The 21,882-nt window shown below is 32.4% G+C and overlaps 3 protein-coding genes across 3 annotated transcripts; 2 read left to right on the plus strand and 1 right to left on the minus strand.

Moving 5' to 3' along the window:
- Window positions 1–3,473: 3,473 nt before the first annotated feature.
- LOC111517883 (uncharacterized) lies at window positions 3,474–7,406 on the plus strand. The gene is made up of 4 exons (XM_023174164.2): window positions 3,474–3,589; window positions 4,057–4,212; window positions 4,280–4,403; window positions 7,187–7,406. Exons 2-4 carry the CDS (start codon window positions 4,058–4,060, stop codon window positions 7,331–7,333), a joined length of 426 nt encoding a protein of 141 aa, XP_023029932.2. The 5' UTR covers window positions 3,474–3,589; window position 4,057; the 3' UTR covers window positions 7,334–7,406.
- Phb2 (Prohibitin 2) lies at window positions 7,398–11,077 on the minus strand. The gene is made up of 7 exons (XM_023174196.2): window positions 10,790–11,077; window positions 10,596–10,716; window positions 8,606–8,831; window positions 8,319–8,552; window positions 8,173–8,250; window positions 7,959–8,055; window positions 7,398–7,602 (listed from the first exon to the last, which is right to left on the minus strand). The coding sequence occupies exons 1-7, from the start codon at window positions 10,923–10,925 to the stop codon at window positions 7,502–7,504; spliced, it is 993 nt and encodes a 330-aa protein (XP_023029964.1). The 5' UTR covers window positions 10,926–11,077; the 3' UTR covers window positions 7,398–7,501.
- A 2,217-nt stretch (window positions 11,078–13,294) lies between these two features.
- Nmt (N-myristoyl transferase) lies at window positions 13,295–21,859 on the plus strand. The gene is made up of 6 exons (XM_023174195.2): window positions 13,295–13,454; window positions 13,654–13,907; window positions 13,965–14,181; window positions 18,990–19,106; window positions 19,156–19,507; window positions 20,895–21,859. The coding sequence occupies exons 1-6, from the start codon at window positions 13,372–13,374 to the stop codon at window positions 21,315–21,317; spliced, it is 1,446 nt and encodes a 481-aa protein (XP_023029963.1). The 5' UTR covers window positions 13,295–13,371; the 3' UTR covers window positions 21,318–21,859.
- The last annotated feature ends 23 nt before the right edge of the window (window positions 21,860–21,882 follow it).

The raw sequence follows: 21,882 nt of genomic DNA on the forward strand, positions 1-21,882 counted from the left end.
GGAGGACAAATGAAGCGGAGGTAGGACAAAACTATCAAGAGCAAGATGTTAATATTACAACTCAACACCAACAGGAGCCGTCAAGCTCATGATCTAGCGCTGGCTACAGCTAAAAAATTGAAAGTGGATCTTGTCGTTTTAAGCGAACCCAATACAAGAGCTATCTGCGGAAGAAAAGACTGGGTATATGGGGATGATCTTAAAACAGCTATCAAGGTTATAAATAATAATATCGCAATTAAAAGTCAGGGATATGGACATGGTTTCACGTATTTTGTAACTACCAAGGCTATGATCATCAGCTGCTATTCATCCGGTAACGACAACATAGAAAGCCTAGAGAAAACCCTACAGGAGCTGGAGCAAAGGATACGCACATCTGGAACCGAGGTCATTATAACTGGTGATTTCAATGCCAAATCCCCAGAGTGGGGCATGAACTTCAGTGACGCAAGAGGCCATAAAATGACAGAGTGGATTGCAGCCAACAACCTTATAGTTGTAAACCACGGTGAAAAACCAACCTTTGTACACCAGAGCTACGGCTCTATCCTGGACCTAACTATCTCCACAGAGAATATTAGACCCCTCATCACACAGTGGAATGTACTCGACGATGAATCTCTCAGCGATCATCGATACATTATATTTGAGGTGAGAAATGATAGAAGTGTAGCAGGAAAACATCGGTCATACAAGGGATGGCAAGTCAAAAGACTTGATCAAGAAAAGCTAAAAGAAATCGCTAGTGAATTGGATGAAAACCAAGGTCCAGTTACTCCAGAAGAATTTTCAATGAAACTCAAGGAAATCTGTAATGCAGTCATGCCAAGAAAAAGGGGTAGTACCACTAGAAAGCCGGTATACTGGTGGAATGACGAAATTGCTGAGCTCCGGAAACAATGTCTCAAAAAAAGAAGGGAACACACAAGGAATGCAAAGAACGCACCATTAATAGAAAATGAACGATTGTGGGAAGCCTATAAAAAAACTAAAAAACGATTGAGATTCGCTATTAAAAAGGCAAAAAAGGATTGCTGGAAGAGACTGTGCGAAGACGTAGATCACGACATCTGGGGCAACGGGTATAAAATAGTGATGAAGGGCATGTTAGGTTTTCAAACAAAACCATCTCTCACCTTGGCTGACATGGAAGAAGTAGTCAAACACCTTTTTCCCATCCACGAGGAAGTATCATTTGCTCTTGACAGAACTGACAACCTTGAAAATTTCGCAACTGAAGAAGTCGAAACTACGTCGGAGAAACTCAAAAACAGCAAAGCCCCTGGTCCGAGTGAGATACCTCAAGAAATAATGAAGGTGTTAGCCTCAGAAAAACCGAGTTACATAGTATCAGTCTATAATAAATTAGCCAAAGATGGAATATTCCCAGCCAAGTTGAAGAAATCAAGGTTGATGCTTCTTAGAAAAGGAGATAAAAATATAGAAAATCCTTCATCGTATAGACCCATTTGCCTATTAGACTCCGAAGGGAAGTTTTACGAATATTTGCTATTGAATCGGCTAAATGAAGAAATAACACGAACCGGTGGCTTATCAGAACAGCAATTCGGATTCAGAAAAGGGCGACAAACTGTAGACGCAGTCAACGTCGTATTAAGAATTGCAAATGACGCGTCAGTGAATGGTAATATATGTGCGACAATAACCCTTGATGTGAAAAATGCCTTCAACAGCGCATCATGGCAGCTGATATTAGAAACGTTGAGAAGCAGAGGAATTAAAGAAAGCCTTATAGTTATCATAGCATCTTATCTATCTGAAAGAGAAATTATCCTGGAAACAACTGAGGATAGGAAGTTAGTACGCATAAATAGTGGAGTCCCCCAGGGGTCAGTGTTAGGACCAACATTGTGGAATCTGCTATATGATGAGCTCTTCACGATCAAAATTCCAGATGGAGTTAACTTAGTGGGCTTTGCAGACGATGTTGCATTGGTAGTAACAGCAAAAAAAGAAGAACTTCTGATGAATCAGGCAAATAGGGCGCTATTGCGCGTATCAAGATGGATGAAATCCAAGCGTTTACAACTCGCTCCCCAAAAAACGGAAGCTGTCCTACTAACCAGAAAGAGAAAGCTGAAAACAATACGTCGATTTGACGTCGAAGGGATAATAATTTCCCCCAGTAAGTCTATTAAATATCTCGGGGTATGGATCGATACCAAGCTGACATTTACAGATCATGTGAACAAAAGCATTCTCAAGGCAGAAAAAACCGTCAATGCATTATCAAACCTAATGCCAAATGTTGGTGGCCCTAATGCATCGAAGAGGAGACTCTTGTCAAGCGTAGTCCATTCTCAGATTTTGTATGGTGCGCCGTGTTGATATACAGTAGCCCAAAACAGGAAACTGGTACAAAGACTGAGAGCTATCCAACGAAAAATGACAACCAGGATCTGTAGTGCCTATAGGACAATATCGGCTAATGCAGCATGCGTAATCGCGGGCGTACCGCCGATAGAACTGCAAATAGTCGAGAGACAGGAAAGGTATGCAGGCATATCTGCAACAGAGGCCAAAGAAAACCTCACGCGCAACTGGAAATCGCTATGGAACAATGAACCATATGGAAGATGGACTTATAGACTGATTCCCGATATCGATACTTGGGTAAATCGACCATATGGGGAAGTTGACTATTTCCTCACACAAGCTCTGTCAGGACATGGCTGTTTTCGTAAATACCTACACGACCGTAAGAGATCCGAGACCGCAACATGCACCTACTGTCCCGAAGACGACGATGCTGCGCACACCCTGTTCGTATGTGCAAGATGGGAGGACACTCGCACTGCATACCAGCAAGGAACTGGGCGTATATTCACGCCACAAAACATGATGGAAGATCTATCATCAGGAGAACACACTTGGGGTCGTAGCTATAAAACGATAAAATCCATTATTGAAATTAAGGAGAGAGAAAGCAGACCATAAGTTTTTCTGAACTGAACAACGGCCCGCGTATTGAAGTAATGCGAAAGCGGTTCCGATACGTGGTGCTTGGAGAGAGGAGGGGTTTTAGTCGGTAAGAATCCGACACTCCCGGCTTCACCGGGGTCTTATGCAAGATTTCCCCTCCTCACAAAAAAAAAAAAGATAGATAGATAGATAGATAATCTCTTATGGTTGCTACACAACATGAGTTAAGTCATAATACATAAAGAGAGAAAAAAGTTCTCATTGGATATAAACATTAAGAAAAAAACCAACACAAATATCCTAGTCGTTACAAATTAATTAAAAATAAGAATAAAAATAAAGTATTTAAATATAAACACATAACTGTCTTGTCGCTGAGTTGTTTATACTCGTTTTCTTTTTAATTTTGATGATCTTCCTCTTTTGAATCTTTTATAAATTATATTGAATGTCCTATTGTTTTAAGTTCAACCCCCGAAACAATATCCATGGTGCGCCCTTGAATTAAGGTTCGTGGTTCTTTAAAAAAGAATTTGGGTTCATTTAGTAGCAACTGCCTATACACCACGTTGAATGTTTGGTTGTCTGTCAACGGTGTAAGCACTTTGAAACTCCCATCCTCCAACATCAACAACGGTGAATGGTGAGTTATTCGGTATTCTTATTCTTCACGTCTGTTCATTTCCGTTTTAAATGTTAACTGTACACTTATGACTTTGCTCCTATCATGAGATTCGCAATCATTCTTGACTAAAAAAGGATTGAGTGGGCTGCCGTCCACTTTTGTAAGTGGTAAGCTGAATACTCAAAAACAGTATAAACCTGAAGTTACCAGTAACAGGTGAGAATATCTTCCAACATAAAAAGTGAAAGTTCTTGGCTGAGAGAATGTTCATTGTAGTTTAGCAGTGTTTTAAAATAAGATATTAATTCATCTTATAAGAAGTGAGTCTCAAAATATATTTAATGTAGGTAATGGTTTATAATATTTAAATATATACCTTTTTCTTAAAATGACCATTTCAAGGTCTTGTCTGTATCTGTAACATGAATGAATCATTTTCTAAAATGGTATTGTAGTGTGTGCTTCTCTCACTTTTTTCGTTTCAGGATGAAGGCCACCATATTTTTGATTTTCTTCTTCATATGCATTATTACTTGTGCAAAAGACATGATGAGAAAAAGTATTGTTTTTGACAAAAACACACCTGATGTATTTTACTGTCCCATACATAAACCTACTGGTTTCGACAAACTTATTGTCAAGTATGTATAATTTATTATTTTTTCAATTTGTTTTAGATTTCTCCATTTTAATAATCTAAATTTGTAGAGCAAAACCTCTTAAGAAACTTTGTGAATTCGAAGGAAATCCTCTACCTGAAGACTACAAAAGTGATTGTTACCAAGATGTAGATGAATCTGATTACGCTTGTAAAGAGAAATATAGAATAATGGTATGATTTTTTTTAAACTACTTTACTTGGTGATTTATTGATATATCTTTGAGCAACTAAATTCATAAAGAAACAATAAATTGTTATTAGTTTGTCATTAATATTTATGAGTAGTAACATAAACCTTGAAGTTATTTGTTTTATATGAGAATATTTGGTTGCTAAAACAATGAATTAAACTAAGATGCATAGAAACTCTGGTGTCAGAAATACTAGATATGTGGCAGTCTTAATACAATACATTTCATAACAATCAAATATCCATTTATATTGGAATATATTATATAACTTTATCTCTTCAAATATTTTCACATAATTTGATTACACCAGGGTTGTATTCATCTTGGATCAAACATTAATACCAACCTACAGATTTGGAATTTTTTTTACAGAAAAGACTCAAAAAGGCTTCTGCTGATGACTAATTGGAGCAGAGCAGACATAATTTGAATTAGAATTAACACAGCTTACATCACTGCCTAATTTTAGTATAGATTGGGACATATTTTCAACTTTTCTGTGCCTGCTTAGGTTGTAGATATGAATAAGGGTTATTTATTAGCGATGCAAGAATTGTTGAAAATTGGTTACTTAGATCAAAAAAATGGTATAGGACTAGCAGCATGAAACTGGTTATAATTCAAGTAGGCTTGTAATATATTACTAACAGGAAAAAAACAAAATTATAAGTACTTTATATAGCACACTAATATATGGGCAACATTTAACTGGTTTAAGGCTACAAATAAGGTATTTTTATCGATTTTTTTTATATTGAACTTTCAAAGTTTTCTACTGATTTTATCCTTGATTTTAGTAGTCATAGGACTTGCTCAGACTTTCCTCTATACATTGTTTCGTCATTAGTAGTAGTTTCTCAAACATATCTTTGATTAAAAAAAAGATTTGCATGGATTTTGTGTTCAGTTAGTTTGCATTAGACACAATTTGAAATTAAAATCTTAACAAATCATCAGGTGAAAGGAAGAGAAAATGGAGATCAATTGAAATATTTTAGGTAAGTTGAATAATTGAGAAATAAAATATATTATAGTCATAAAAAGAAGAGGATCCTCAAATCTATCACTGAAGATGATTCAAACTAAAACTGATTAGTATCTTGTTTTTGTCAATTGATGATTTATACCTTCGTCTTCTCTTTGGTTGATATAATACGTAGTTTTCAATACAGTTTTTTACAGAATTTTGTATTTAGTTTTTATTAGGCATACTAAACTAACTGGTAAAGATGGTTTCCTTGTGGAATTTTCAGACCTTTCCAGCTTGCTTATCAAGCACCTTAGAGTTCTGATCGTCAGTTGTGCATCTTGATAGATGAAGATGTCATGTTACACCCTTTATCAGTTATGTTCCAGCCTAAAAAATGAGCTCAATTTCACAACTTATTGAAACGAAACGTTTCTGAGTACCAAGCTGAATATTACTAACCTTGTTCAGAATATGCAGTGATGAAAAAATATAGGGGCAATAATTTTGTCATATATTTCTGTTTTCTACTTCAACATTCAATATAAATCTAAATAATAGTAAATAAAAAAAATAAATTCAATTAAAACTCCTTTGGGAATATAAAGATCATTCACAGATATAAACTGGAACAGCCCATCTGAATATTAATCACATTAAAATTACTTTTTCAATTTGCACACCAAAATGTATAAAGTAATTCTACACAATGAATAAAAAGTATTAATATGAAATACCTATTTTCCACTCATCAGCATTGTTTCAAGTTCACATATTTTTTCAAATAACTTCCACTTTTAGAAACAAATCTAATTGTCATTGTGGCAAAATTGTTTTCGACAGCGTCAATTATTCAAAAGCAGACAAACATTTGAGTGAAAGGCTCCATATTTAAAATAAGGAATTGAAAACAAATGTTTTCCCAAACTTTTTATCTAGTTTCTGAATAAGTATGTTTCTAGCGATATGAGTTTTTATATTATCAAAATATATGATGTTTAGTTTTAAACTCACTAATCTTTTTCAGAAGTAATATCAAATGTTCGGTGAATAAATGGATGAAGAAAAAATTATCTTTCAAGTATTATTGTTTCAAATAAGTAAATATCATTAAACAAATGTGAATTCTTTCATTCTCAGGAATAATTGAAAATGTTCACATACAGCTTGTCAAAATTAGGACGAGACTTGAGAATTCTATCTCTGTCCTAAACCAAGACTTTGTTGTCGCTTCCTAGATTTGATAAGCCGTAAGTATCTGCAAAAAATGATTTCAGGGCACTTGTTGACATTATCTATAAAAAAATACTTACTATTTTGGTGTGTCCTGAATACATATATTCAGTTATTAGAATCTGATATTCATATCTCTATTTTTAATTACAGATTATTAATAGAAACTTTTTTCTGCAATAACTTGCTTGCATTATTTTTGTCTAGTTACAAACACTTTCAGTTTGATTTCTAAAAACTGAATTTTAATTTGGTGAAACTTTCAAAATCTTCTGATATCCTTGCCCTCTTCCTTAGGATGGCTTCTTGGATATACTTGCAGAAATATAAAGTACTATTCCTATTACTTCAGTTGATATGAATGTATTTTATGTTTTGTGAGACATTTTAGAATAAATAAATGAAATTATTCATACTAATACCAGAAGAGCTTATAATTTTTTTATTTTCTTCCCAAATGTATATAACATTGTATGTTACACTGACACTGTCAGGTTGATTTTTTTTCAATACATAGAAGAAACTAATAGCGGAATGTCTACATTCAATTTTCTGATTTTTAGATGCGTATGCACCCCCCTGGCTCTGATGAACCCTTCGACAATAAAAGGATGGCACGTTTCATGAATATTGATAAAGAGTATTACGTAATGAAAATTGATAACAAACATTCCAAGCCTAAGAAACAATTGAAAAATAGACTGGGATGAGTTGTTTTGGTTAACCATGTAAATTTTGTGGCATTTCTTAACCTAATGTAAATAAAATAAAGACTAAAATAATTATTGCTTATTATTCTACAATCTAATATTTATAAAAACAGGCAAAATATTAAAAATATATTTACTTTGTATGTTATTTTTTGAAAAGATTAAAATCTAATAGAAGTTTTTTGATGATACTCTATCAGCAGCAAATTGTGATAATGTTAGAATTGTATTTCCATTATTGATTTGCAAGGTTTCGGAGTCATTTTGACCTAAAAAATAAAAGTTAAAATCAATCTATTATTCAAAAGGTAAGTTTTTCAAATAAAAATTTCTACCAATCTCAATATTTGGTCGGATTTAAAGTTGAATTCACCAAAAACAGGAACATCACAAATAAAGAATTTACATGATTTTGAATATTTATTGAACCGTTGAAATTTTACAAATAATAACAATTGTATTTTCAATGAAAAATTCAGACCTAATAACAGTAAAAACTAAATATTACAAAATAACAGACTAATTTCACTTCACTTTTATTTTCCCAAATCTGAGTGGAATTTTTATATGTTGTTAAAAAACCAATCATTCTGCCACAAAAATTCTCTTCAAGATTAACTCTTACTTTTCAGTTTATTCGACTGGTCATCAAATTCTTTGTCAGAAATGTTCAGCATCAAACTATTTCCACTGAGATAAACCCTATTTTGGGAGTTGGCAATCTGAAAAATTCAAGTAAAGTCAGTTATAACACTTTCAAGGTTATCATTCATTTGTAGAGTACGAAAATGCCCAAGAGTAAATAACAACCAAATTAATTATTTTTACACCAAACTTACGGTTCTAGAAATATTTTGAGCAGCTCTGATTTTTCTCAACTTGAGATATCCAGGATTTCTTCCAATGGCCTCACCTAAGTAAGAATTAGTTAAGGAACACAAAAGTCATAACAAGAAATAATATGAATGAAGTTTATAAAGGATATCATTTTTGCAGCTTCAGCTTCTCCTTCAGCCTGAACAATTTTCTGCTGCCTTTCTTGTTTAGCTTTTTCTACCACGAACGCAGCTCTTTGAGCTTCTTGTTGAGCTACCTGTTTAGATTCCACGGCAGCTGTGTAATCTTTACCAAAAGATAAATCTGTGATAGAAACATCATCAAGAATAATATTGAAATCTTGTGCTCTCTCTACCAACTCTCTTCTAACCAGAAGAGAAACCTGAAAATAATATTTGATTCAATCTGAATTCTACCCAACTCAACAATTCGAACCTGTTGCCTTTGAGTAATGAGCTGAGCAGCATTGAATTTTGCTACAACAGACTTCAAGACTTCATTACAAATGGAAGGAAGAACTTTTTCATCATAATCCAATCCTAGTTGACGATATATACCGGGCAACTGAGAAGCGTTAGGTCTAGATAATACACGAAGCGAGATATTTACCATTTGTAGGTCTTTTGAACCAGTAGGTGACGAAATTTTTCTAGGCCGTGATCTTAAAAAAATATCGTTGAGAAACCAAATAAGTCTGAAATCAGTCTCATATCCAACTAAACTGAGAATTGAATTCACTCATTAAAAAAAAAAAGTCTGCAAGTTTTAAACTCTGTTTTTCTATAATTACTATGTATTTCTATAATTACTATGTATAAAACGGGCCAGTTTCTATTTTTTGACTATATTTATCCCAATAGCTCTGATTCAATGTTCTAATTGAAATATTATTACTGGAGTTTTTTCCCAACACCAAACCGTTATATTAACACCTCGACACGTGTTTCCACCAAATTATCATCTTCAGAAGATCAAACTAATCATACTCACAAAGCTATCCCTATTTATACTATAGATACCTGCGTCTTGAGTGTCTTAAATTAATTTTACAATTGCCTTATCTACTTGTCTTAAATTAATTTTACAATGTGCCCTTATGTAATAGTCAGGTAAATTTGATAATTGAAATATTATAAGCTATATAAAATTAATTTCACATGTTGGCTTATCTATTAGTCTTACATAAATTTTACAATGTGTCCTTATGTAATAGTAAGGTGAATCCAATAATTGAAATATTATAAGCTATATAAAATTAATTTCACATGTTGCCTTATCTACTAGTCTTACACAAATTTTACAATGTGTCCTTATGAAATAGTAAGGTGAATCTAATAATAGAAATATTATAAGCTATATAAATTTCAATTTCACAATTTATATAGCTTATATTTTAATTATTAGATTTACCTAACTATTGCATAAGGACACATTGTAAAAGTAATTTAAGACTAGTAGATGAAGCAATTTGTAAAATTAATTTTACATAGCTTATATTTCAAATATTAGATTCACCTTACTATTACATATGGACACATTGTAAAATTTATGTAAGACTGGTAGATAAGCCAACATGTGAAATTAATTTTATATAGCTTATAACATTTCAATTAGATTTACCTGACTATTACATAAGGACAAATTGTAAAATTAATTTCAGACACTTAAGACGCAGGTACCTGAAACAGGTATCTATAGTATAAATAGGGATAGCTTTGTGAGTATGATTAGTTTGATCTTCCTCTTGAAGATGATCACTTGGTGATTGAAATACGTGTCGAGGTATTGAAATAACGGTTTGATGTTGGGAAAAAATTCCAGTAATATTCATTACTACACCAAAATTTCCAAACAGTGCATCACAGTGCACCGGCTGCACCAAATTGATTGGATTGAAATATGTGGAAATTCATAATTTTCAAAATTTTGCTACGCAAATGACTTGCATACATAATTTGATTCATCACGAATCATTATACATGACAGCATTTGCTTGAAAGTAAAATTCTTAAATTTATGGGATGTAAGAGGGATATATATTTTCTAAAAAAAAATAGAAGATATGAAATATAAGCAATGAAACATAATAAGCACCAATTTTTCATTTTGATTGGTAAATAAGGACTAGTGCATTTATAGCTAGTTCATACTTAATTTTTTTACTTCAGAGATGGTGGTATTTGAAGACTTCTATTGACTCACACTGTGACAACTTTCTTAAAGTAAGATTTAGGAGTATGAATAAGCCAATGATCACTGTAAAACTATGTAAAAGCTTCCTAGCCTTGAAGCATTTCATCTTTTTTATGCTTTTAAGTGTCTAGTAATTGAAAAGTCTTGGCTAATGATAATTTAATAATCTTAATTCAATGTTTAGTTTAGTTAAATATACAAATTAGAATACAACATAATTTTGAAGCTTTACCTAATATCATATATAATAGGATATTGGAACCAAGGCACCCGAAAATGTAAACCTTCCGTATAAATTTCTTTTTGTATTCCACCTATTCTGTTGAACATTATTGCCCTGTGTCCACCATCCACTAAAAAATATTTTTTTATTTTACCCTGTTACAATACTTCCCTAAAATCCATTCCATTTGAATTAATATCTACCTGTATACATAGATTGTGAAATCCCATAGGCTGCAGCACCTCCAACAGCGAGTAATTTAAGTCCAATTCCAAGACCGGGTGGGCCACCTCCTTTGCTGAATTTACCGGCCAAATCATTTAACTTACTTTGTGCCATTTTAGTCCAGTGCTTACTATGAAATTGTAAAACTCCAATAAAAGTCTCAATTAAGACATGTGCAATATTCAAAATGGCAGCTTTATTTCCAATAAAAATGAACGTGACGTGACATTTGACAATCTGACATTAGATGCATAATGCTACAGAAAACATATTAGGCCGGCCGCAAGTTGAAACGCAGGTCCGTGAGGTGACGCAGGGTGAGTCACGTTGAATTTCTGCGAACCATACAAATGATAGGAACCACGCAAGTTCCGACGCAGGGTGACGTGACGCAGTTTTCACGTTCCGTGACCCTGCGTTACGCAGTCCTCCTTCCACAGATTTCTTTAGTGAGTCACGGCGTGTCAAGTGAAATGGAGGAAAAATTAATAGAGGCAGTTAGAAATTGTCGCGTTTTGTACGACACAAGTCATGTATTTGTGAACAATTTCTAATTATATTTCATCAGTTCGGACTTCCATTGAACAATAAAATTGTTATTTTCGGTTATTCTTTTCAATTTTTTTTTCAGGGATTTCAAATCAATTTATATTATATTAGACAATGGAAGTCCGAATTGATGAAATACATTACGAAACATTGTGAACCACCTTCAAGCAAACATTTCTAATTATCTCATGAACTTCATAAAATTGGGCACGGGATAACCGAAAATAGTTTTTAAAATTTTCACTACTTTACTCTTTTGTCAAGGCGAACTCTCCGTGCGCATTTCTTCCTTTGAAAGACAAATGAGATTTTGTTTTTATGAAGCTAGCAGAAATAATCGATTCGACCTCCTCATCATTTTCTGACTCAGACTCGGAGCTGATATAAATTTAAAGTTCATAAACCAAATCTATTTGAAAAACGAAAGGCAAGAGACACATCACCTAAGAACTGTAGGCTCAAACTGCGTTTCAACTTGCGGGGGTCCTCTCACCCGCAGTTTTTGCTCACCGTGACTCACCCTCCGTCACCTCACGACCCACGTCTCAACTTGCGGCCGGCTTTATATGTGTGAGGCAAAGAGTACACCGTGTACTTTTTGGTGTTTGGCATCAATAAGAAGAATGACAAGATACAGGGTCGTACCACAGTATACTTATATAGTATACTGTGGTCGTACATGAATATGACAGAAGAGCACATTTTAAAAAGATAACATTTGAAAATGTTGGTATGATTTGTAGAAAAAAAAACTGTTGAGCACTCCCACTTACCTGAGCCGCTTTTTTCGGAGAGTAACTACTGGTACTAACATGTTCATATTTCACAAATGCATTCTTTTTCTTATGAACATATATAGTTCTCATTGTTGGTGAGTGAATAACATGATCCGCTAACAGAACGTTTGAGATTCCAGTGGGCACTGTCCAAGGAAAGTGGCAAAGATTAGGCTGTGCAATGTCAAAATGCATTTACCGGTGGACGACGATTAAAACAGTCAACTAAGATGCCTCCACTGTAGTATCATTTAAGACATTTCAGAGTACTTTCAATATAAATACTGCTCAATAAATTTGTGTATACCATTGTAATAGGTTAACTAGTCGTTTCCTTACGCACGACAACTTTCTGAAATCAAAACTTGTACGAGCTGAGAATAAACAAGGTCTTGACTTTTAAACTGCGATTTCAAGCATGGGTCAGAAAATATCTGTGAACACTGATCGTCCCAGAATTGGGATAGAACCAATTTTCACAATAGCATTGGTTTCATAAATAAGGTTTACTATATAACCAACTATATAAAATGAAAATTCAGAAATGACTATTTTGTTCGACTCAAAAATTATTTCATTGGTTATGTGTATTGGTGGTTCAACGTTCAGTTGAACATTTCGAACATACTACACAATTATATAGGTAAATTACAGTTTGAAGTGTAAATTACCGAAAAAAATGAACTTACATTTGTGATTGATGATCATTTTCGTATTTGTATTCACAGTATCGACAATGAATCCACGATCTATGGATGTAGAAATCAATGACAAAAAATTCTGGATATAAAGTCGTCCATCATTTTTAGAAAATTATATTTTGCTGTGAAATTACTTCAATTAGTTTGAGACTATTTTAATTTCTCGATAAGACGATCTCGTCGATGACATGTGTTTCCATAATAATGGCAATAACCGAACAATTTTTTTTTAAATTGTATTTATGAATAAATCATTACAAAGGTTAATCAGTCATTAGGTGAGAATCATACATATTTTCACAATTAAACCCTTTTGCGATTGGATGACGTTGCATACAAAAGAATTATCGAAATGATTCAACATAAATACTGGCGAGAAAATATGGCTCAAAAACCTGACTTTGTAATCGAACGTCGGTTTTTCAGAGACCTATTTAATCGACACAACAGTTATCGACAATACAGATTACTTCAAACTGGGAAGTAGTTTACTATTTACTAGAAACATCGAATCGGACATTGGTCATACTGAAAATGTCGGAAAAAAATGAGAAAAATATATCAGAAAATGCCAATGAAGTAGATGGAAATATTGATGGTATAATTCAAACTAAAAGGTAAGCGTTGTTGCCTAATTCTTTCATTATTTGAAACAAATTAATTTTAAGAAAAAGTTTATTTTTAATAACTTTATTACAAACAAAATCAATAACACATCATCGTTTTTATAAAATTATCCCAGTGGTACAAGTAATTTATATATGTAAAAAATAAAAATATTGTTTTCATGTTTTCATCTTCAAACATAACCTAAAGTTCCAAGAAACGCAACAAAAATAAAAAAAGACAAAATGAAGTTGAGGAAGAGATTAAGGATAACAACGGCGAGGTTGTTCAGATCGAAAATGGAATGGTGTCCAATTTAACAACACCTCTTAATACCATATCTATTAAAGAATTGAAGGCTGCGATGGAAGTGTTCTCTTTGTCTCAGAAACCAGCAAAGACTTCTGAAGATGCTTTGAAGAAATCCTATCAGTTCTGGAATACACAACCTGTGCCTAAAATGGGTAATTATTCAATAACATAAAAGTTTCTTGTAATAGTATCACTAATATACTTTATAGATGAAAAAATAACAGTAAATGAAGCCATAGAACCAGATAAAGAGTTATCAGAAATAAGATCGGAACCCTATACTTTACCAGAGGGATTTATGTGGGATACCCTTAATCTAGATGAACCACTTGTACTGAAGGAATTATATACATTATTGAATGAAAATTATGTTGAAGATGATGATTGTATGTTCAGATTTGATTATCAACCTGAATTTTTGAAATGGTGAGTATTTTAATGATATTAAAATCTATATTAGTAAAACTACAAATTTAACAAAATCTAACAAGTTTAACAAAACCAGTTATGAGAAATTGATATGGCAAATATAGGTTCTATTTTCCCAGAAGAAACTCTACAAAACTGCTCTTCCATTTAACCTGCCAAACATGTATGGGCTATTTGAGAGATCTAAAAGACTTGACATAGCCTAAATAAAGAGGAGTTCTTAAATTCACCGAATCCATTAATTGATCCTTTGGTTTCATTTGTTAGTCCATTTGAAATTTTAGAATGTTTCTATTGATTGAAGCAATCCATTAGAAATTTTTCATTAAATATAAGAACTTGCCTTGTGATGCACTGCTTGGAACTTTTGGTGTAGTAATTGATATTACTGGAGTTTTTTTCCAACACCAAACCGTTATATTGACACCTGGACATGTGTTTCGATCACCAAGTGATCATCTTCAAAAGGAAGATCAAATTAATCATACTCACAAAGCTATCCCTATTCATACTATAGATACCTGTTTCAGGTACCTGTGTCTTGAGTGTCTTAAATTAATTTTACAATGTGTCCTTTTGTAATAGTCAGGTAAATTTAATAAGCTACATGAAATTATTTTAACATGTTGGCTTATCTACTAGTCTTACATAAATTTTACAATGCGTCCTTATGTAATAGTAAGGTGAATCCAACAATTGAAATATAAGCTATATAAAATTAATTTCACATGTTGCCTTAACTACTAGTCTTACATAAATTTTACAATGTGTCCTTATGTAATAGTAAGGTGAATCTAATAATTGAAATATTATAAGCTATATAAAGTTAATTTCACAAATTGCCTCATCTACTAGTCTTAAATTACTTTTACAATGTGTCCTTATGCAATAGTTCGGTAAATCTAATGATTAAAATATTATAAGCTATTTCACAATTTATATAGCTTATATTTTAATTATTAGATTTACCTAACTTGCATAAGGACACATTGTAAAAGTAATTCAAGACTAGTAGATAAGGTAATTTGTAGTATACTTTATAGCTTGTTGAAATAATTTTCAATTATTAGAGTTACCTGACTATTACATAAGGACACATTGTAAAATTAATTTAAGGGTAGTAGATAAGGCAATATTATGAAATTTATTTAAGATACTCAAAACACAGGTTTATATATATAAGAAGTACACTTTCTGCGTAGTTCTCATTTTATACATTATTCCCTTTGCATCACCTCATGAATTTTTCATACACTTTGTCGTATATTTTCTTGGACTTACTTGGCAATAAATTCAGTATCGCATCCTCGGCTTCTTTATTTATTTCTGGTGGAGTACAATTCTTCGTCACTTGAACCCATTTCAAAATCACTAATAAATGAGCCTTTTTCCTGAGAATGGTATAGCGAACACGTTGTGAGAGGCAGCACTAGTAGTAGGGACAAACATAAACTATTCATATGTAAAACAGTGTTATTTACGTATTATTAATTTATTATTCAAAAATATAAATCTAATATAAAAAATTATTTTGTGCTAGTATAATGCCAACAAAGCATTACTGTTTTGCAAATTGTACGTCGGATAATCGATATCCGGAAGAAAACGTGTTTTTTATACCATTTATAAAACCTCATATTGATGAGGTTAGATGTAAGAAATGGATACATGCTTCGAGGAGAGTGGATTTTACAGTGCAAAAAATAAATAAATATTCATATGTATGCTCTAAACATAAAATGAATAGTAAATTTTTCATAGTTAATTACCATTGATTAGAATGAGATATAACCTCTATAGTTTATTAAATTATATTCATTTATTATATTTAATTAAATTTATTTCACCATATATGGTAAAGTACAATTAAAATGAGGTATCATATGAGGATTAGGCAGTGTTTGTCCCTACCGAACTACTAGCGCTGCTAGTGAGTGATTTTTCGTACTTCAGGAAGAAGGTTCATTATCTGTGATCACAGAAATTGACAGCAAATAAGACTACTAACCTATATAATCTTATTTCGAAAAATTGACTGACCATGGTAACATTCATTCCATCACTTCTTGAATTCTTCTGTTTCTGATATGATGTGGATATACAACCTCACGGCAGCCTTGATGTATTTCTATCATGTTCTATATATAAACTAAATGACATTAAATATATCTGTCGTGCCTAAAATGTTATATGTATTTTGGACACAATTTGCTTTTATGGACATAGGCGTCCATTAAAGCCTATTTTACGCCCTTGATACGTAAATAACTTATTAATTTTCAATTTATTGATGACTGATAGATAGCATTTAAATATTCAGTTTAGAGAATTAAAGGTTTTAGAGGTGTTTTCATACACAGTTGCAAGTCATGAGAGTAATAAGTTGTAAGTTGTTATATCACTAATTTTCAATAGCAATATTCATGTACGAGTTGTAGATTTTTGGTACTAACAAATGGAAAAATTGAAACCAGAGTCTGAAAACACCTAGTCAACCCTCTGCTTCACAGAGAAAGGCATAGGACGAATCCCGGTGATGTTAAATGGAATATTCTTTTCATTTTGAAAACATCGGAAGATATTTTTTATAGAAGAATCTTATGATAGAGGTAGGCTGAATTCGGTTTCCTCCTATTCTACAAATTTAGGAGACCAACTTTCTTGAGCCTGTCAGATATCATAGAGGGTAGGCACATAGGTGCGTCTAAAGTTAGTATATTCCATTCCTCCTCTGCAGCCCGTGAAGGTTTATTGTGGCTCATACCTATTCAAAATTTTCAAAAATGGACTCAATTTCTTATTTGGTGAGTGATCTTAGCGGTGAGCTGGCAAGAGTGACACTCTGTCAAATGCTGAAAACCTGGTCAGGCACAAAGTATATGCTTTGCTACCAGGGCCTTCAATTTCCTTGTGACTAATAATCCATTATAGGGTTGACAAACCCATGGTATATTTCCTCAATCCAGTAAGGACCTGATCCGAGTCTCATGTGATCCAGGTTCGAATGTGCAGCTCTGGAATGGTATCTGTAGATCATTTTCCGAATTATCCTCCACTGCAGCAATAATGGCATACTGACAAGATTCCAGTTGATTGCCTGATATTAAGGTTGTTGAATATTCAAGGTGTAAGATTCCCACCATAATGACTGCAGCAGCCTTTTCATATGAGGGCATCTGTAAGTCTGCTATACCTGATGATACATTAGATTTAGCCATGCAGGGCTTTTTCATCTCTGCTTTGGGTGAATCATCATTTGAATGTACATAAATCCTTTATTTGGAAGTAGGATACTCATAGAATACACACATTTTTGATATTGTCATAAATAAGTAATGATAATTTTATTTACAATCAATAATTGAAACTTCAGAGACAAATACAATAACAAAAGCTTCCTATGATTTAATATTTCATGAGGTTTTGGTTGATAAACGACAGTCAAGTTTTCACTTTAGTTGAAAGGTTATTGAAATCATTCAATCTCTTGAAAAATAATATTTTCATTGAGTTTGTTACGCGTTTGAACGATATGGAAATTATTAGCATGTCTTGTGGGGTAAGTGTGGACAATTGGACGTCATTATTGAAATCAATAAATAAGGTGAAAATTAGAAACTGAATTTTTTGATATCTCATAAATGAGCACCATTGCCATGATGTAGAGATGTTTAGTCATGTTATGTCAATTCAAAGTTCTCATTACTCATATGACGTATATCTTCTATTGTATTGTAGAGTAATTCTTATGCCTCATTTCGAAGCTTCTGTGAAGTATAAGAAGGTATTTTACACATTTCGAGCTTATATGACCTTGTGAAATATTAATTAAGTTTACTTTTTATGCATGTAAATGTGTGTATATATACAAAAAGAAATTATATCAGTTGTTCGTAAGGAAGAACAATTTTACCAATAAAAATTGAAATATTTTATTGTACAAAATACAATACTAACAATAATGACGATAGTAATTATCATTGGGAGTGATTATTGGTAAATGAAAGACACTGTCTCTACTCTTAAAAATGGAGTTTAGGCAGTTAACTGCAATGTAGCAGAAATCTTAGCTGGCAGGATACAAAAAGTTTTCATTCAGGGCACACGGTTCTTGGGACCAATGATCACTCATCTCACGGCACGTGCAAGTCATTTCTTAATGATGCCGACATGCACTCCAAAAATTCAGGTACGGAAGGTATGCCATGTGAGAAGATTGTCATTTAACAAAACTACCCATCTAAAGTATATCTATGTATTCCGTAATACTTATTCACTATTGATGAAATTAGAGAAAAATATCATTAGGCAAAGTTAATACTATTTTCAAATATTTGCAATGGAAGTAATATGTTTTTGGCACAATATAAATGACATGCCCAAAAGTGCATAAACTCGGAGTTTATGAATCATTTATAATCGAAATAATGACTTCATGCAATTCTCCTTGTAGAATTTTACTTATGAAACTGCAGAGTTGCACCTATACTCTTTCTATAGATATTCTAAAAATGAGGTCATCTATTAGATTTCATAACTCACAATGAAACCGTGTCTCAGAAATTATAAAGATATAAATTTTTTTACTTCCACACAAAAATTAAGAAAACTATTGAAATATGTCAATGCATAATTATTGTTCATCATAACAATTTCATTGTTTTTATAAAGCTAAAATATCCACAGTGTTCAATAATTTATTGTGAAACAAAATATGTTGAGTCAACTTTCAAATTGTCTTTCAATTTTCTATGAATTAAAAAAACTTTCTTCTTAGAGCTTTTGTGAGGAACAATTATTTTCAGGGCTCTTCAACCTCCTGGATGGAAAAAGGATTGGCATTGCGGTGTGAGAGTAGTTAAAAGTGGAAGATTGGTAGGATTCATATCTGCTATTCCAGCAACACTCAATATTTATCAGAAGTAAGTAGATAAAATGAATACTTATCATTAGTGACACGTAACCTTCCAGGACCCAGCAAATGGTTGAAATCAATTTTTTATGTGTACACAAGAAACTTCGTTCTAAACGAGTAGCTCCCGTATTGATAAGAGAAATAACACGAAGGGTACACCTGACTGGTTTATTTCAAGCTGTTTATACTGCAGGTATTGTGCTGCCCAAGCCGGTTAGTACTTGTACGTACTGGCATAGGTCCCTGAATCCCAAAAAGTTGATAGAAGTGAAATTTTCACATCTCTCAAGAAATATGACCATGCAAAGGACATTAAAACTGTACAAATTGCCAGATAAACCTAAAACTCCTGGGTTTAGGAAAATGACCGCAGCAGATGTTCCAAAAGCTCATAAGCTGCTTGTAGAGGTATTTATACTTTTTCAGTTATCTTACTTCAATGAATATTCTAGAGTTTCTATTAGAATGACTAAGCCAGTTGCAAATGGCCTAGACCGACAAGTTGAGTTGATGTTTCACTGTTATTTGTTGACAGTATGTTTTATCATCTTGAAGTATTAACTAAATCCTAAATTAGGTATAAATTTAATACTTTACTGAAATAGGCCTTCTATACTTCAATAACACTGGCTGAGAAATACAACAATTTGGAATGTTTTCATAGTGTGTTATCACTAATTTTGAGTGTTTTGAATACAGAATTACCTACACATTCACTCTATCACAACAGTTTTTTTTTTACAAAAGGGAACAAAACGTCTATTTGGAAATTTTATTGTAAAATCAATCATTGAATTACAAATACATAAATAAAATTACCAAAAGGATTGTCTTTTGCTATTTGTCCACTGCCTCAATTGTTCAACACAAATAATAAATACCAAATGCTAAATCCACGATTTCAGTTTTATTTCATATATATAATAAGCAATTTGCGCATTTTCCAAAAACTCAAAAATCTTTTGTTTTTGCTTTGAAGTCATGAAGTTTTCGCAAACGTATTGCGATTGTAACAAAATGTTTTCGCACTATTTGTACATTACTGTACATACTGATTTCTGTAAAGATTTTGTAAATAAAGTACTGTAACAGCTTATTCTTACATAACGCGTTGCGAATGGGTGGTTGTAACTAATTAGCACAAATTTCATAGTCAACACTACAAATTGATGTTAGCCAAACCAGTTTACAAAACCGCAACACTTATTTCAATATGCAATAGCTTCTTCATATGTGTTTAATACCATATTAATAATACTAATAGTACTAAACAAGCCAGAAGAAGCCATTATATAGAGAAACATGTGTTGCGGCTCTGTAAATCTCAAAGTTTAATTGAGTATTTAGTAATTTAGATATATGAACGTGAAACAATGTGAACTCAACGAACTCAAGTTAAATGAAAGATTAAAAAAATTTACAAATTAAGAAAAAACTTTCCAGCTCATGTGTAACATTGAGACATATTCTTTTTAGAAGTTTGATGAAAGGTTCTGATATATATTTGAGGTTTTTTGCCAATTTGTAATTTAGGGTAAATATTAGAAGTACACTTTTTTTCTATTCGCATTGAAACGCACTTTACTGTTTTAAATATTTCAATGTGTTAACTGGTATGTTTGTTAAATTTAATTGTATATGTTCCTTTTATAAACACAAGTCGTTTCTTGAAACCATCTATTTCATTGAAAATAGAAATTTATTTTCTAACATGTGTAAATTCATTTTAACCCTACCCTTTCAATAGAAGTTTAGTTTTTCAAAAATTCATCTAATTGCATCTATTTCCTTTCAGTATTTAGCTCGTTTTGATTTAGCACCACTTTTCAATGAAGAGGACTTCATACATTGGTTCATGCCAAGGCCCAACATAGTGGATAGCTTTGTCGTCGAAGCAGATGGTGAAATAACTGATTTTGTTAGTTACTACTCTCTTCCATCGTCAGTGATGCACCATCCAGTGCACAAAAACCTCAAAGCAGCATACTCCTTCTATAATGTGTCCAAGGGAACTCCTTGGGTTCCCTTAATGACAGATGCTCTGATATCTGCTAGACAATTAAACTACGATGTTTTCAATGCTCTGGATTTAATGGATAACTCTGAATTTTTGTTACAACTCAAGTTTGGCATAGGTGATGGTAAATTACAGTACTATTTGTATAATTGGAAATGCCCCAGTATGATGCCTTGCAATGTTGGTTTAGTTTTACAATAGTGAGAAATCAAATATAAAAAAATTATTTGTGGAAAACTAGACTTATTATTTAACGTTTTGTTTCTGAACACCAAAATTTATATTCAAGCCGTTTTTAAAAAAATGTATGGTAAAATGCTTATTCTTAGATAGATAATAAATTTCCAGAGTGAAGTGACTGAATCAAATGCATTGGCTTCAAAAACTTTGGTATTGGGTTGTCTAGGTACTAGTCAAAACACAAATTTTGAATGAAAAAATCAATTCAAATATCATTTGAATTTATAATGATTCCTTGTGATCCTCTCAAATCATATTCAAATATGTTCTGATTATTGTTTTCATATATATTGTGAGCATTACAATACTGAAGTTTTGTCAATTTGCTAAGAGTTTCATTGGGAATAAATGTATTCTGACAACAAATATCTTGTTTCAGATTTATCCCATAAACTGAATGTTCAATCGTTCTAAATAATCAAATATTATTTTAGGGGTTTTATTTGTTATTTACTGTTACCCTACACAATAGATTTCATATTAAATTTTTCTTTAATATTGAACATTGTTTTATTGTACACAATTC

Source organism: Leptinotarsa decemlineata, unplaced genomic scaffold, assembly GCF_025532065.1.
Source record: "Leptinotarsa decemlineata unplaced genomic scaffold, Ldec_3_MD MMD2_tig00026354_RagTag_RagTag, whole genome shotgun sequence".
Taxonomy (NCBI): Eukaryota; Metazoa; Arthropoda; class Insecta; order Coleoptera; family Chrysomelidae; genus Leptinotarsa; species Leptinotarsa decemlineata.